At 37.6% G+C, this 12,898-nt stretch overlaps 3 protein-coding genes across 3 annotated transcripts; all 3 read right to left on the bottom strand.

Annotated features, from left to right (window-relative positions):
- Positions 1-744: 744 nt before the first annotated feature.
- Positions 745-6,071, bottom strand: LOC122301378 (protein ALP1-like). The gene is made up of 3 exons (XM_043112671.1): positions 5,465-6,071; positions 5,188-5,326; positions 745-1,901 (listed from the first exon to the last, which is right to left on the bottom strand). Exons 2-3 carry the CDS (start codon positions 5,318-5,320, stop codon positions 856-858), a joined length of 1,179 nt encoding a protein of 392 aa, XP_042968605.1. The 5' UTR covers positions 5,321-5,326; positions 5,465-6,071; the 3' UTR covers positions 745-855.
- Positions 6,072-6,388: 317 nt separating this feature from the next.
- LOC122301379 (protein SOSEKI 5-like) lies at positions 6,389-8,132 on the bottom strand. Its single transcript, XM_043112672.1, has 3 exons — positions 7,592-8,132; positions 7,403-7,473; positions 6,389-7,246 (listed from the first exon to the last, which is right to left on the bottom strand). Exons 1-3 carry the CDS (start codon positions 7,815-7,817, stop codon positions 7,175-7,177), a joined length of 369 nt encoding a protein of 122 aa, XP_042968606.1. The 5' UTR covers positions 7,818-8,132; the 3' UTR covers positions 6,389-7,174.
- Positions 8,133-8,824: 692 nt separating this feature from the next.
- Positions 8,825-12,662, bottom strand: LOC122301377 (phragmoplastin interacting protein 1). The gene is made up of 4 exons (XM_043112670.1): positions 12,017-12,662; positions 11,382-11,553; positions 9,819-9,865; positions 8,825-9,648 (listed from the first exon to the last, which is right to left on the bottom strand). The coding sequence occupies exons 1-4, from the start codon at positions 12,550-12,552 to the stop codon at positions 9,126-9,128; spliced, it is 1,278 nt and encodes a 425-aa protein (XP_042968604.1). The 5' UTR covers positions 12,553-12,662; the 3' UTR covers positions 8,825-9,125.
- Between the last annotated feature and the right edge of the window lie 236 nt (positions 12,663-12,898).

Raw genomic sequence — 12,898 nt, 5'->3', positions numbered from 1 at the left:
TGGATGATATACATTCCATAACATCCAAGCCCAAATCCTTTGAAATTGAGAAGTTGGGCCCTGGGCTCGTTAACCTATGGTTGAACCTTGCCCATTACAAGATTTGTGGATCGAAATTTTCTTTTGTCTTTTGAAAAAAATTGTATAGAAACTTTTTAGACCTTTTTAAGTTTTGCTGTAATATATAAATATTCGGATTTAAAAAGACTTCTTGAGATATTTTTATGGCAATTTGTAAAGGAGAAATGATACTTCGTGAGTGTACAAACTCTGCAAAATTACTTTGAAAAAACTGAATAAATACGAGATTTATATAAAAAAAAATTAATTTTTTAATAGTAGACTTCTCTCTATTTTAAAAAGACTATACGACACTTGCACACCTCACGACAATATATAACATTACTTAAAATTTTGTGAAAGTTAATTTAATTTAATTTAATTTTATTATTATCATGAGATTTAAGACAAACAATGAGGTGAAGATTTTGTGTGTTTGAAAGATGTTTAGACTCAAGCCAAAAAAAAAATTGTGAAACGTTTTTGAATTCATTCGTGGCGCATTGTATTGTGCGGCGAAAACACTTGTTCACCTGCCTGATCATACTCAGCATTATGCTAAAAGTCTCTTAAAAGAGAGATTCATTATAATTGTCATTTATTATTCGACCAAGCTCAATGTGACTATCGAGAGAGAGAGAGAGAGAGAGAGAGAGAGATTTTCGAGATTGACGACTAACAATGTGAAAGAAAATAACCAAACAAGTATAACTTCCCATTTCAGCTAACAAAAAGGAAGAGTACTTTGACAATTAAATCGTAGACAATTGTCCAAAAAGAGAGAGAGGAATGCTTTCAAGATGTTAGTTTTCCAGATAAGCAGAGAGAAAGATTTTCCCTGATAACAACTGCAGTGTTGTCGGCAGATTGGCAAGTTTGTTGTCGGTAACTTGAATCATGATGATGAGACAACGGCATTTCATCTTGCACCTCATCCTGCATATCAATAACTATGTTGTGTAGTATGCAACAAGCAAGAATGATCCTTGGTAACCTATGCTTATCAGGCTTCCACATTACTCCTTGAATTATCTTCCACATCTCCTTCAACCTAGCCAATGCTCTCTGCGCCACCATTCGAGTCGCAAAGTGCCTCTTGTTAAACTCAGACTGAAAATCTAGGAGGCCTCTTCCTTGATAAGGAGTAAGAAGCCATGGCAAAAGGGGAAACCCTGCATCTCCTATTATATATTCCCTTAACTCTTTTCTCTGAGAAAGCTCCACTTCCTTTCCATTCAGCCTCTTACCTTCTTCACAAAGTTGGAAGAAACCTGAGCTTCGGAGGACAAGGGCATCACTCAAGCTTCCTGGCCACCCGGTAATTATGTCACGGAATCTCATTTCTGGGTCCACAACTGCCTGCAAGATCATGCTGCAGTTTTTCTCGTGATCAAGCCAGATGTCATCAGTTGAGTCCATCGTAGGCAGAGTCATCATGATGTGTGTGATGTCTATTGCACCACAACAATTTGGAAGGCCCCGGATTTTCTGGAACTTGGATTTTAACTCCTCCATCTCTGCTTCTGTTGAAGGCCAACAGAGATGGTGAATCCCTCTTTCTTCTATTGCTTCAACAAACCTCCAGGTTATTTGGGAAACTGTGGATTGATTCATCCCAAATGACTCACCAACACTTGATAGTGATTCGCCAGAGCTAAGTCTCCTGAGAGCAACAGCCACTTGGTCATTTAAAGACAAAGGCTTGGCATTTATACCATTGAAATTGGAAGGCCTAGCCATCATATTGTCCCTCACAAGGGAACAAATATAGTTGAATGTCTTCCTTGAGATTTTGAAAACAGATTCAAATTTGACTGGATTCTTTGACTGAGATAAAGTTCCTGAAAAGTGGCAAAATTGGAACATACTCACTCAAGGATGTGAACATGGAGAAACCGAACATTAAGAAACAAAAAAGATAACATCTAGCTACGACAAACCAGACAACATATATTTAAAGGGAATAGTGGACCATTTTTTTTCTTAGCAAAAGCGAATGGAAGATTATTTAGTCTAAACTGTATTCCAATATACAAGCAAAACCAACAAAAGATGGTTATATTCTTAAACATGGAAAACAAGAATTATATCACAATATAATGGAGAAGAATGAGCGGCTCAGACCTTACTGTAATCCATTTTCTATATGCAGATGTTAGTCCATGGACTGAACCACATACTACAAAGTTTCTTTTTTAGGAAAAGTTTCTTTTTTTGGCAGGTTTCAGCCACATACCGCAAAATCAGTTTCATCAATGTAATGCTAATATAAAATCCTTTGCTCCAATCACTGGAAACCAACACTTCCTGGTATAACAACCATACTTTCTGCTGTCATTCCATGTGCTTCTCTCAAGCAAACCTGAATCTCTGAATATTTCATTTTCTCGATAAAGAAGTGCTAGGTTTACACAAAAATCTTACAAAAGTGATCTTACAAATTGACGTGCCTTGATATGAAATGCCAGATTTACTTTACAATAAAAAAAAGTTTTACAATCTGACATCACATATCAAGCCACATCAGTTTGTAAGTTCACTCTTATACGATCTTTGTGTAGACCAAATATTTCTCATCTTGATATACAGTAAATTAATATCTCCGAGATATCTAAAAACTTATGCCTCACTGTCTTACAAGAAACACAGGTCCTCTATAACTAAGTAGGTTTACTCATGTTTCTGCCTCATGATCAAGCTGAAGTATAGACGTGTTACCTACAAGGAATCCCCCAGTTGGTATAAGCGATCTAATGGCCGATAGGGAGAGTTTTTGGTCGTGAAAAGAAGAAGCCCACTCCTCTTAAATTATGAAAACCCATGGAATATGACTTCACTTCAACTCCCCCAGATTTTCCGGAATATAGAGACAAAATTCTGAAGCATGCCCAGCTTAGTTCTTATTTTGTTTATAACATATCAACTCTGTAATCCTAAACACTTTCTAAACATAATTATCAGGAACAGTACAGAAAGCAAGTTATAAAATTAATTAGAAAAAGAATAATGATGGGCATAATATGCGCATTTTGGATTCCCATGATGAACTCCGACATTTATCCCTTTCCACTTCATTAATACATTTGAAATATAAGAAGAAAAACTAAGAAACGTCCTTCTTTTAGTTTATTCAAGCACACAAAAACTCCCTAATCTTGTGGGAAGTGTACGGCAAGACAGATAACAGTGCCTGAAAGTATCCCAAATTCATTCTGAACATCCAGGTGACACACAGCAGCAGCTTCATGGCTCTTTGATAAACAGACATAAGAGACAGAACAATTTTTTTTAAGATTTGTGCTAGTTAGTAATGTTACCTTCTGAGAATGAGTCTATTTCTAAAAGGAAGTGATCCATGGTTGTTTCAAATTTTAAGTAAAAGGAAAATGTTTGTCGATCTCTACAATTATGATAATTCTTAAATATTTGAAAGGAGATGTTTTTTAGACACGGAAAAGATCTCCTTAGGTATTAAATCCATAACAAGAATTTCCAATTAGATTCTACACACGAATATACTCTGGGAATAAAATCCATTGCTTGATATAGATTGAAAAACTTACAAAGGACCATCAACTCATAGATAGAGTGTCAAAACATACTGTAATAAGTAGAACAAATTGGATAACTACATCCTCTAGAGAACATACTCTTGACATCAATGGGGTACCGTTTTCTTCTATTCATTGTATTTTGTGAAAGAAGCAACCAATGAAAAACTAGGTGCTCAATCACTCTTCCCTTACCATATTTCTGTCCACAGTCATTGGGCCTTGAAGTGTTTTGTGAAGTGGTTCATTTTTCCATTCAATAATTCCCATTATCAATTTCAGCTATCTTCTATAGACATTTAAAGAGGCTTTTCTGAATGATAATCATAATGTTGGCTATAATCTTCCAGAAATATATTAAATCAAGAAAACAGCAGAGCCAATTGTAATGATCCCCTTCCCAACATAACAGAATATCAATCTCCATCATGGAAACCCACTGGAAGAAGCTTATATGCATACCATATGACTCCTATAAATAATCATTTGGAAAACCAAACGAGGGGCAATGAAGCATGGCAGCTGTTCTGTATGCACATGATATTTAGTTATTAAGTCACAGTAAGTAGAATTCAATAGATACCCTATTAATAGTGCACTTTTCTTTCTTTGTTCATTCACCCGGTTCCCTGGGGAAATAAATGGAATGGAGAGGAGAAGCCCAAAAGATTACGGTAGATACACTTACAACTTACAAGTACATGAGAAACAAATTGAATAGCACAAACATAAATATATATATATATATAAGATACTTCAGTGAACTCTTTCGTACAAAATATTTTCGGGTAGCAACATAAAGACAAGAAACCAATATATTTCTTACAAACTGGATTTTACTCAAGTCTTAATGTTTTTATGGATACAAAGAAAACCAACTTACCCATCCTTGGCAGCACCATATCATCAGGCCACTAAGAGGAACATTATTGTATGGAATCTACAGAAACTTAACAACGGACATAAATCAAGAGATAAAAGTCTTTCATGGTTTACTGTTGCAAGACATACCAGTAAGTTATGATCAAAGTCATAATGTGGCACAACTAGAATATTGGAATGAAAGAATACATTTACAAATCAATCCAATTAATGAAACTGGAATCGACCCATGACCATAAATTTCACCAAGAGCCAGGGAAACCTAACTAATCCTCTCCTAATCATCATGCCAGGTATGCGGCAAGGTAAGCAATATTAATGTGAAATTCAAATCCACACAAATCAATCAAAAGAAGATAAGCAAGAAATACAAGCTAAATGATTGTAATAATACAATCCAGTTTGCAGTTTTCATAATTCATGCTTTACAAAACAAAAACAAAACAATAAAAAGGGTGAGTGAATGTAGACATCGAAAATTTCAATCCAATATTTGAAAACTGCATTGACCCATGTCTTCAAATTTCGCCAAAGGCTAAGAAATCCCAACTGATGCCGTCGTAAGCGGCAAACGAGACATGACAACTAGCACCAATCTCAATGCATAATATCCACAAAACTCAAAAAATCGAACCAGCCAACAAGCAAGCAAAATATGCAAATGCATAATACAAAACTGTGGAATATATTGTACCAGTAATCCTCTGGGAGAAGTCGTCCCACCAATCCAAGGGCTGGGGTTGGGAGCGGAGCAAAGCAGCCAAGACATTTTGGTCAACTTTTTTCTCTGCCCTCTTCTTCCTCTTGAACCCTCTAATGGGTCCCATTGAATACTGAAAACAAGACCCAGTAGAGTCAACCAAGAAAATCAAACAAAGAAAGAGAATTTACGAAAAACAATATCAACCAATTAATCATGAGCCAGATTTGAAGCCAATGAATGAAAAAGATGACAAGCAAGAGGAACATACATATGAAAGAAGATTGGGTCTAAAAGATGTACGAGCGCTATGTTGAAGAGCACACGAGAGGGTGTGTATTTCAGGGAAGTGCTGCTTTTTTTTTTGGCGAATTCAAATCATGCAATAGTAACAGAGTCGTGAGGAATATACTTGAGCAAGAGATATGGCAAAAGGTCTGGACGGGAACCAAAGAAGTTGTAAGTGACGCGGGCTGATATATATGTATTTGTTATGTAAAGACAATGCACAAGAGGAGAGAGGTTCTGGACATGGATGACTCCCTTACCTTCTGTCTTTGTTCTCGAGTCTATACACATAATGACATATATATGTGCGCCTATATATATATATATATATATCTCTATATATTCACATTTTTAGTTAGAGAATGTGGAATCAAATCCCCAAGACTAGCCCCGGATTTTCAATTCGTGCATGTCATACATAATTTTCAAAATCCCACAAGATCCATATCCTAATTCTCGTATCCTCATGAAAATTACTATTAGTTTTTATTTTTAACACATATTTCCTATGCTTTTTCTAATTATGCCATTGGCCTCAAAATAATTCCTGGCCAATCAGAATCTCCGTCCAACGTGATATATGAATCTATGATGATGATATCTAAGTAGTTTTTTTTTTTTTTTTTTTTAAATATAGGTATTATTATCTAAATAATATACCAAACACTGTTCACAGAGATTTGCTTTTTATTTTTATTTTGTTTACAACAATCATATCATAGTTCAATTTTCTAAAAACAAATGAGAACGATACTTCTGAAAGGTTTGAATCCTGAAGGATCCCTTGTTCAGTAGAAATTCATCCATTTGCTTAGAGAAAAAAAAGGAGTTAGGAATTTGGTTCTGAATATTTATTCAGAAAACCACAATCCTTGTCAAAATTGTTGTGCTTGAATGGGGAAGCGAATGAAAAACGCAACGCGTTAGTTCTTCTTGTGGATTCGGTATTGAATTCCCTATCCATCATTGGACTTTTCATAAATGGGCCATAATTTTTTACCACGGGCCGTAAAGCCCAACCAAACTAATGGGCTCAGGCCTATATAACTACTCAACAACAGCCTCGTTGGTCGTAGGCCCCTTCAAAACGTCCAAAACCCTCGAATTTCAATCCAATTCTTAAGACGAAGATTACAGTGAATTTTGATGCACCCTCAATTCTTGAATCGCTGTAAGTTGAGTACTCACAATTCACAAATCCTTAATCCTTCTCGATCCACACCCGATCAACTGCATCAACACCGTGGATGCCTTCATCCTCCCACTGGGAAGTCGGCCGTGTTCCACCGTCGGATTTCCTAAATCTGCTGACCCATTATCATTAATCTTCGAACACTTTTCCAAGCTAGACTTCGACTCTTCTGCACTCGGCTTAGTTTCACCACTCCCTCCCATCTCTTCGATATCTTTCCCTCTTGGCCTCTCCTTGTGATCCTCAGTCTGTGTTGCTGCGTTAGCAGCTTTTTCAGCGAACTCTGCAGCAGTTTTGGCCTTGTAAACTTGATATTCACGAAGGTCTTCAAATGAACTCCAGGACCGATTCTTTTTCCTGAGAATGGCCGGGACATTGGAATCTACACTGGAACTGTTTGTTTCTGTGGAAATTTTTGACGTTGATGATGATGATGATGCCCTTTCATAGGACCGAAAGCTCAAAGAGGTTTCTAAGAGTTGTGAACCTTTGAGAATGTATTCATGGCCGTGACACGGGTATATGACTTCGTTCTTGGATAAGTCTTGCCACACAAATCCATTTCTGTAGCTCCTGAAACGAAAATGAATTCAATCTTATGCTTCGGACATCAGCAAAAGGTCTTTGTTTTAGCTAAAAACTTGTAGTTTTCTTTCTTCCGCTACATTTTCTAGAAACCAACCAGGGTTTAAGGAGAAAAAAATGTGCAAGGAATGTAAGCAAATTTACCGTTTTGAAGACCAAGAAATACAATTTGGCCATGTCCTGTCCTCGAAGAAAATTTAGTCTGTTCATCACATCTGAGCAATAGGCAAAGTCAATAATACACAAGAAGATCCGGATCGTTCGTGCAAATGTGGTGTAGTTTAACAGTGAGTGAGGACTTTGATGTTTTTCTTCAATCTTTGGAATATTTACCTTGGAGATAAAGCCCTTTGGGTGAAGAGATCAGAGGCACCTCCATGAAGTGAGGATGCTCAAGTTGGCCATTCCGGGAGAGGTAGTAAATGACGGGAACTTTTTGCACGGTATTCTTAGGCTTTGGCTCGAACCAAATCTTGGTTCTCTCAGGGCTACTCTCCCTGTCTGGCCATTGCTGCCTCGGCATGCATAGCACTGTTGTTCGTCTTATATCAACAGCCATTATACATAGCTAAAAAGGGAAGAAAACTATTCAAGCTTGATTGCTCCAGAGTAGTTGGTTTCTGGAGGTTAAATATTTCCAGGCAGGCAAAAGTGAGGTGCAACTCGTGCAAGAGATTTTTTGTTGGAGGACGTCCGAGTGGAGTGTGATGTTCGTATATTTGTAAGGGCTTGGCTTGGGAAATGATAAAAAAGCATGGAGTATGGTGATTGAGTAGCAGACGTAGGTGCAAAGGGACAACGTGCTATACAACAAGAAGGAAAATAATCAGTGAATCTTTTGCCCATAAACTATTGTCAATGCCGAAATCTTATCACAAGTAGCCAATCTTGAGCTGTTTAATTACTTTATCATATTAGTTTGCACAGAAAATATGTGGAGGCGTAATTTGAAGGATTCCATGAGACGTTTGGGGGTGGCAGTGTAGTGCCAAATGCCGACATTTTCCTCAATCCATTACTAGCAAGCAAGTTCACGGGCCAAAGTGAGACGTCTCGAACAAAACTTCCATTTTCAATGCTCCCAAGTCAAACCCATTCCCGTGAAACAATGGCCCTCAAAAACTGAAAATGAAATTTGACAATTCCTCCCGAGCTTCCAATTTCCTAACCTAGACCAAGGAAGCCGACGGAATCTAACCATTGTGAGTGGGGGATTCTGACTCCTGACAAGACGGCCTATTAGATATTTAAAGGTGAAACTTAGCTGAACACTGTTGGCGTAACTATTATTTATTGTTGTGTTTTCCGAGTCTAAACAGCTACTAATGTGACTGTACTTAGTAACTATTACATTTTCTTCCTTAGTAAAAATTGATTTAAGAGCTATCACACCCTATAACATCTGTGAAGTTTGAATGATAAACTTAACATTTTCTGAAGTTTATTATCACGGCCTCGTTGCTGTTTCTGGAGATAGAAGAAAACAGCAGCAGGCTTCTACGCCATTACAATGCTGATAATCTTCAGCCGTTCTAATGACAGACATACAAATTAGTTGCCATTGACTTTAATCAAATACAAGGATAAGATTCACATCTATTATATCATGCATATCTGTAGGATATAATATAACACGGTTCCCTGATAAACAAGAAAGAAATACAGGGCTATTTCATTCTTTCAACTCTTCCCAGAAAAGTAAGTTCGATCAAAATTAGGAATATCCGCCTGCAACAGCAACCACCAGCGATTGTTCAGGCCATTCCAGCAAAAATAAAATGAAAGTTAATCTAAAAATAAAAGAAAAAACTCTTTCACCTATCTATTCACTATGACTACTAAACAAGCCGGAACTTGTTATACATGCTTAGCTTGACCCAGAATTTGTTGGATCAGCATTTTGCTTCTTTGGACAAGCTGATGATAGATGGCCCTTTTCACCACACTCATAGCATGTCCTCCTCCTAATCTTACCACTGGTAGCACTAGATCCAGCACTCTCCAGATTCTCAGTCTGTTGCCTTGCAGGCGCTGATCTTGTATCAGTTGAGTCAGCTCCCGCCCCTTTCTTAGGAACTGCACAACTTATCTTCAAAGGTCTCCCGCATACAATCTGCTGATCCAACTTTAATGCCATCGTGAGTGACATACTATCAGAGAAATCAACGTGGGCATAGCCACGAAATTCCCCTGTTTCCTTGTCCATACCAAAACGTATAGATGATATGTTGCAGTCTGACAAAAGCTTCCTAAGATCATCCTCAGTTACGTCCCATGGCAAATTCCCAACATAGATTCTGTTGTAGCCCTCCACTATTTCTGGGGAAAAATGAGATGCTTTATTGGCTCTAACTACCTTGTATGGCTGGATTTTCAGATACAGTCCACCCCTGAGACATTTTAAAAGCTACGTAAGCATGATGTGGGAATTGAGGTTTCTTTTTTTGGGGTTTCGGGAGAGAGAGAGAGAGAGAGAGAGAGAGAGAGAGAGAGAGAGAAGGGGGGGTAGGGACAGTAAATATGCATAATTAAAGAGAACTTTTGTGTACATGCTACTCACATGTCAGACCCGTCAAGGGCCAAGGCTCGTTTAGCTGCAGCTTCTGTCTGTAAGGAATTATATAACAGCAAGATCAAGAAAACTAGGAATTAGGAAACAAACTCTGTTCAGCTGTTAAATGTGCATATGCCATTCTAGAAGAAATTGGTCCTTTGCGCGCTTATTTTTAACAATTTAGTTCAAAATAACCAAAAAACTATTTGATCCATGTATGCCGCATGCCTAAGGTAGGAGTGAGCCTACATTTCAAGCCACACTTTTAACACCCTATATGAGTCACAGACAATAGAAGTGTGTGAAAGGATTCACAAAATGCATGAGCATTGGGTGTCAACCTTGAACCACAAGTCCACCTAAGTAACAAACCTTTATGCCTTTTAGCGTGCAAGAAATGAAAGGAATGGAATTCATTCGCATTGAGACCCTTCTGATTCATATAAGAAAAGAAGTCACCTTCAACTAAGCATATATATGAGGTGAATCCATCAAAACTATGCCCAAAAAATGTTTATCTCAAAAGTCAAAATCAAAGCAACCAGTCAGGTAATTGCATTGAGCACAAGATGTACAGGTAGATATCTTCTTGATACTGTTTTGATTTTCTTCCTTTCCCTTTCTATCATCCAAAAACCCTCAGTTTCCTAAATCCAAGGCCTAAGTGGATATGTTCTCAGAAAACAGTTTCCTGTTGTCTACATAAATTCAGAGGGGCCTTTGATGGATACAGAGGGATGATATTCGAGCACAATCATGGGTTTTCTGTATTTGGTAGATTTACAGAGAGATATGATACTGGAAAATTGATGATTATTGTTCATCAGGAGAGAGAAGAGTGAATCTTTTAGATAGAGATTGAGTGATCTAGGTCTCTAAAATTGACAAGCTTGTAATGAACTAGCTGATTAGATATAGGAGTGGGCCTACCATGCTAACTGGGCATTGCACATGATGGTGTTCAGATGAGAGTGTGAGGCGGCTGTGTGGCATTGATGTTGGATTTTGTGGTTAGGAGTTTTGGGGATAAGGTGGAAGCAGCTATATGTGGAAGTGATTGATAGTGTTATTAGGGCTTTAGAAGGTGTAATGGCTGGCGGTTTGGACCATGGGTCAGGGCAGTTGAGGGGAGGGAAGGTTAGAGAGAAGCCTCCCTCTCTAGCTCTTCAATTTCCAAACAAATAAGGTTTACAGACATATTTTCTGCCTTTTATCTTCTAAAAATAGTCTTTGAGTTTTCTTCTTTCCAAACAAATTTCGTTACAAAAATCATTAGGAAACGGTGGTATCTGTTTTTTGTTCTCAAAAAGTAAAATAAATCCAACAGGCCTTGGATCTCATGATTTGGACAAATTCTGTGCCAGGCTGGCCCCTTTTTCTCAAATATACCAATGCAACATTCACTAGGAGTCTATAGCAACCATCCCCAACTCGTGAGGAAGTGAAATGAAACGTATTATAAGTTATATTAGTTTTTTTTTTTATAAGCTATTTTAGTTATTGATTATAATATACAAACTTCCCACTCTATACGATCAAGATATGGAAGTCATCTACATACTCACTTACCTTGAAATTAATAATGGCAATTCCTCTGAACTTCCCACTTTCAGGAAACTTCATACAATCAATTTGAGTTATTGTACCGCAGCCTTCAAAATAGCTACGAATATCATCCTCAGTCGAGTAATATGGAATACCTCCAACATAGATTTTTTGAGTGACCTCCTCGTGCGCTTGACTGTTAAAGAAGAAGAAAAGAGAAAAAGGCGCATCTATAATCTATCAAAAAATACAAAATCATATAAAAAGAAAGATATAAACAGGGATATGGTAACAGCGACCCAGGTATCAAGCTCACCGTGTTGTAAGACCTGTAAGTAATTTTATTTATGCCCCTTACATGAAAATAAACAGAAAATCTATTTCTTTGTTAAGGAAAATGTAAAAAGTTTAGCCAGTGTCCATGCCTGTTTTGCATGAATTCGCAGTATCAAACCAAGTTTGTCTCTCCAATCATTCTAAAAGCACCACGTTTTGAACAGAAATAGCAACATAAACACACCTGTGAATTGATATATAGCTTCCTGAAGCAACTCAGGCACTTCCAAAACCGCAATTAAACAATACCACAACCAAATCCGAAAATAACTAAATTAAAAACAAAAACTAAAATTAAGCATATGGGTATATCCTCAAATTACCTATCGCCGTTCCTATTTGTATCTGTGACTCGTTGCGCTTCATTTCCAAGCTCAGCATCTTTGTTCTCCTCCTCATTCTTAGCCCTCTTCGTCTTCTTTTTCTTTTTCTTCTTCTTCTTATTCTTCGATTGCTTGGCCTCCTTCACATCTCCATCTTTTACTTCCTCCACCTCCTCTCTCTTTCTCTTCTTCTCCTTCTTCTTCTTCTTCTTCTCACCTAAACCCTCTGACCCACCTTCCTTCTCTTTCTCATCGTCCTTATTCTCTTCCGAGTTACCAATGCTACTGATGCTGCTCCTTTTCACAGCCTCGGCTCCCTGCAAAGGAAGGGTTTTTCTGCGTTTCTCTCGCTTCGATAATCTAGGTCTCTGGCTCGCCGAGTCCAGAAGCTCTTTGAGAGACACTTGTGGCTGTGTATTCGGGTCTAATTCTAACCGGGCATCGTTGTTCGGGTTAGTTATGGCAACCGATTTTGCTAGGGACTCGGTTAATTCGGCTCTTAGTTTCTGCTTCAGCTTCCTGTTCGATAACACCATCCTCCCTATACTACCAACAATGGCGGCTAACACTAACACAGAGAGAGAGTTTGGGTTTCAACTTGTTCTTTCCCTTCGTTCCACAGTAGTCGTGAAACGCCCCGTTTCTCCAAACTGCGACGCGGAGAAATACGTAAACGGCATGAATTTATTTTGCCGTTTTCATTATGAAATTTGCGTTTGTGCTCCTTACCTTAAAAGAATAATGGTATTCCTAAACATTTTCTTCACTCTTAAAATGTTCTCTTAACTAATATCAATAATAATAATAATAAATTAATATTTGGTTTTTATTTATTGAAAATCACTATTTGATTTCACATTAAAAATCTATGATAAATATATA

Source organism: Carya illinoinensis, chromosome 2, assembly GCF_018687715.1.
Source record: "Carya illinoinensis cultivar Pawnee chromosome 2, C.illinoinensisPawnee_v1, whole genome shotgun sequence".
Classification (NCBI taxonomy): Eukaryota; Viridiplantae; Streptophyta; class Magnoliopsida; order Fagales; family Juglandaceae; genus Carya; species Carya illinoinensis.
This window is presented reverse-complemented; position numbering and strand designations above follow the sequence as displayed.

Coding starts and splice junctions, on each gene's coding strand:
- LOC122301379 (XM_043112672.1), bottom strand. CDS start 7,817: ATGGCTGTTGATATAAGACGAACAACAGTGCTATGCATGCCGAGGCAG. Junction 7,474..7,591: donor CAAAGGGCTTTATCTCCAAG/GTAAATATTCCA, acceptor CCTATTGCTCAG/ATGTGATGAACAGACTAAAT. Junction 7,247..7,402: donor ATTTCTTGGTCTTCAAAACG/GTAAATTTGCTT, acceptor TTTTCGTTTCAG/GAGCTACAGAAATGGATTTG.
- LOC122301377 (XM_043112670.1), bottom strand. CDS start 12,552: ATGGTGTTATCGAACAGGAAGCTGAAGCAGAAACTAAGAGCCGAATTA. Junction 9,866..11,381: donor TTGCCATTATTAATTTCAAG/GTAAGTGAGTAT, acceptor AATTCCTTACAG/ACAGAAGCTGCAGCTAAACG. Junction 9,649..9,818: donor GCCCTTGACGGGTCTGACAT/GTGAGTAGCATG, acceptor AAAATGTCTCAG/GGGTGGACTGTATCTGAAAA.
- LOC122301378 (XM_043112671.1), bottom strand. CDS start 5,320: ATGGGACCCATTAGAGGGTTCAAGAGGAAGAAGAGGGCAGAGAAAAAA. Junction 1,902..5,187: donor CTTCTCCCAGAGGATTACTG/GTACAATATATT, acceptor GCCACTTTTCAG/GAACTTTATCTCAGTCAAAG.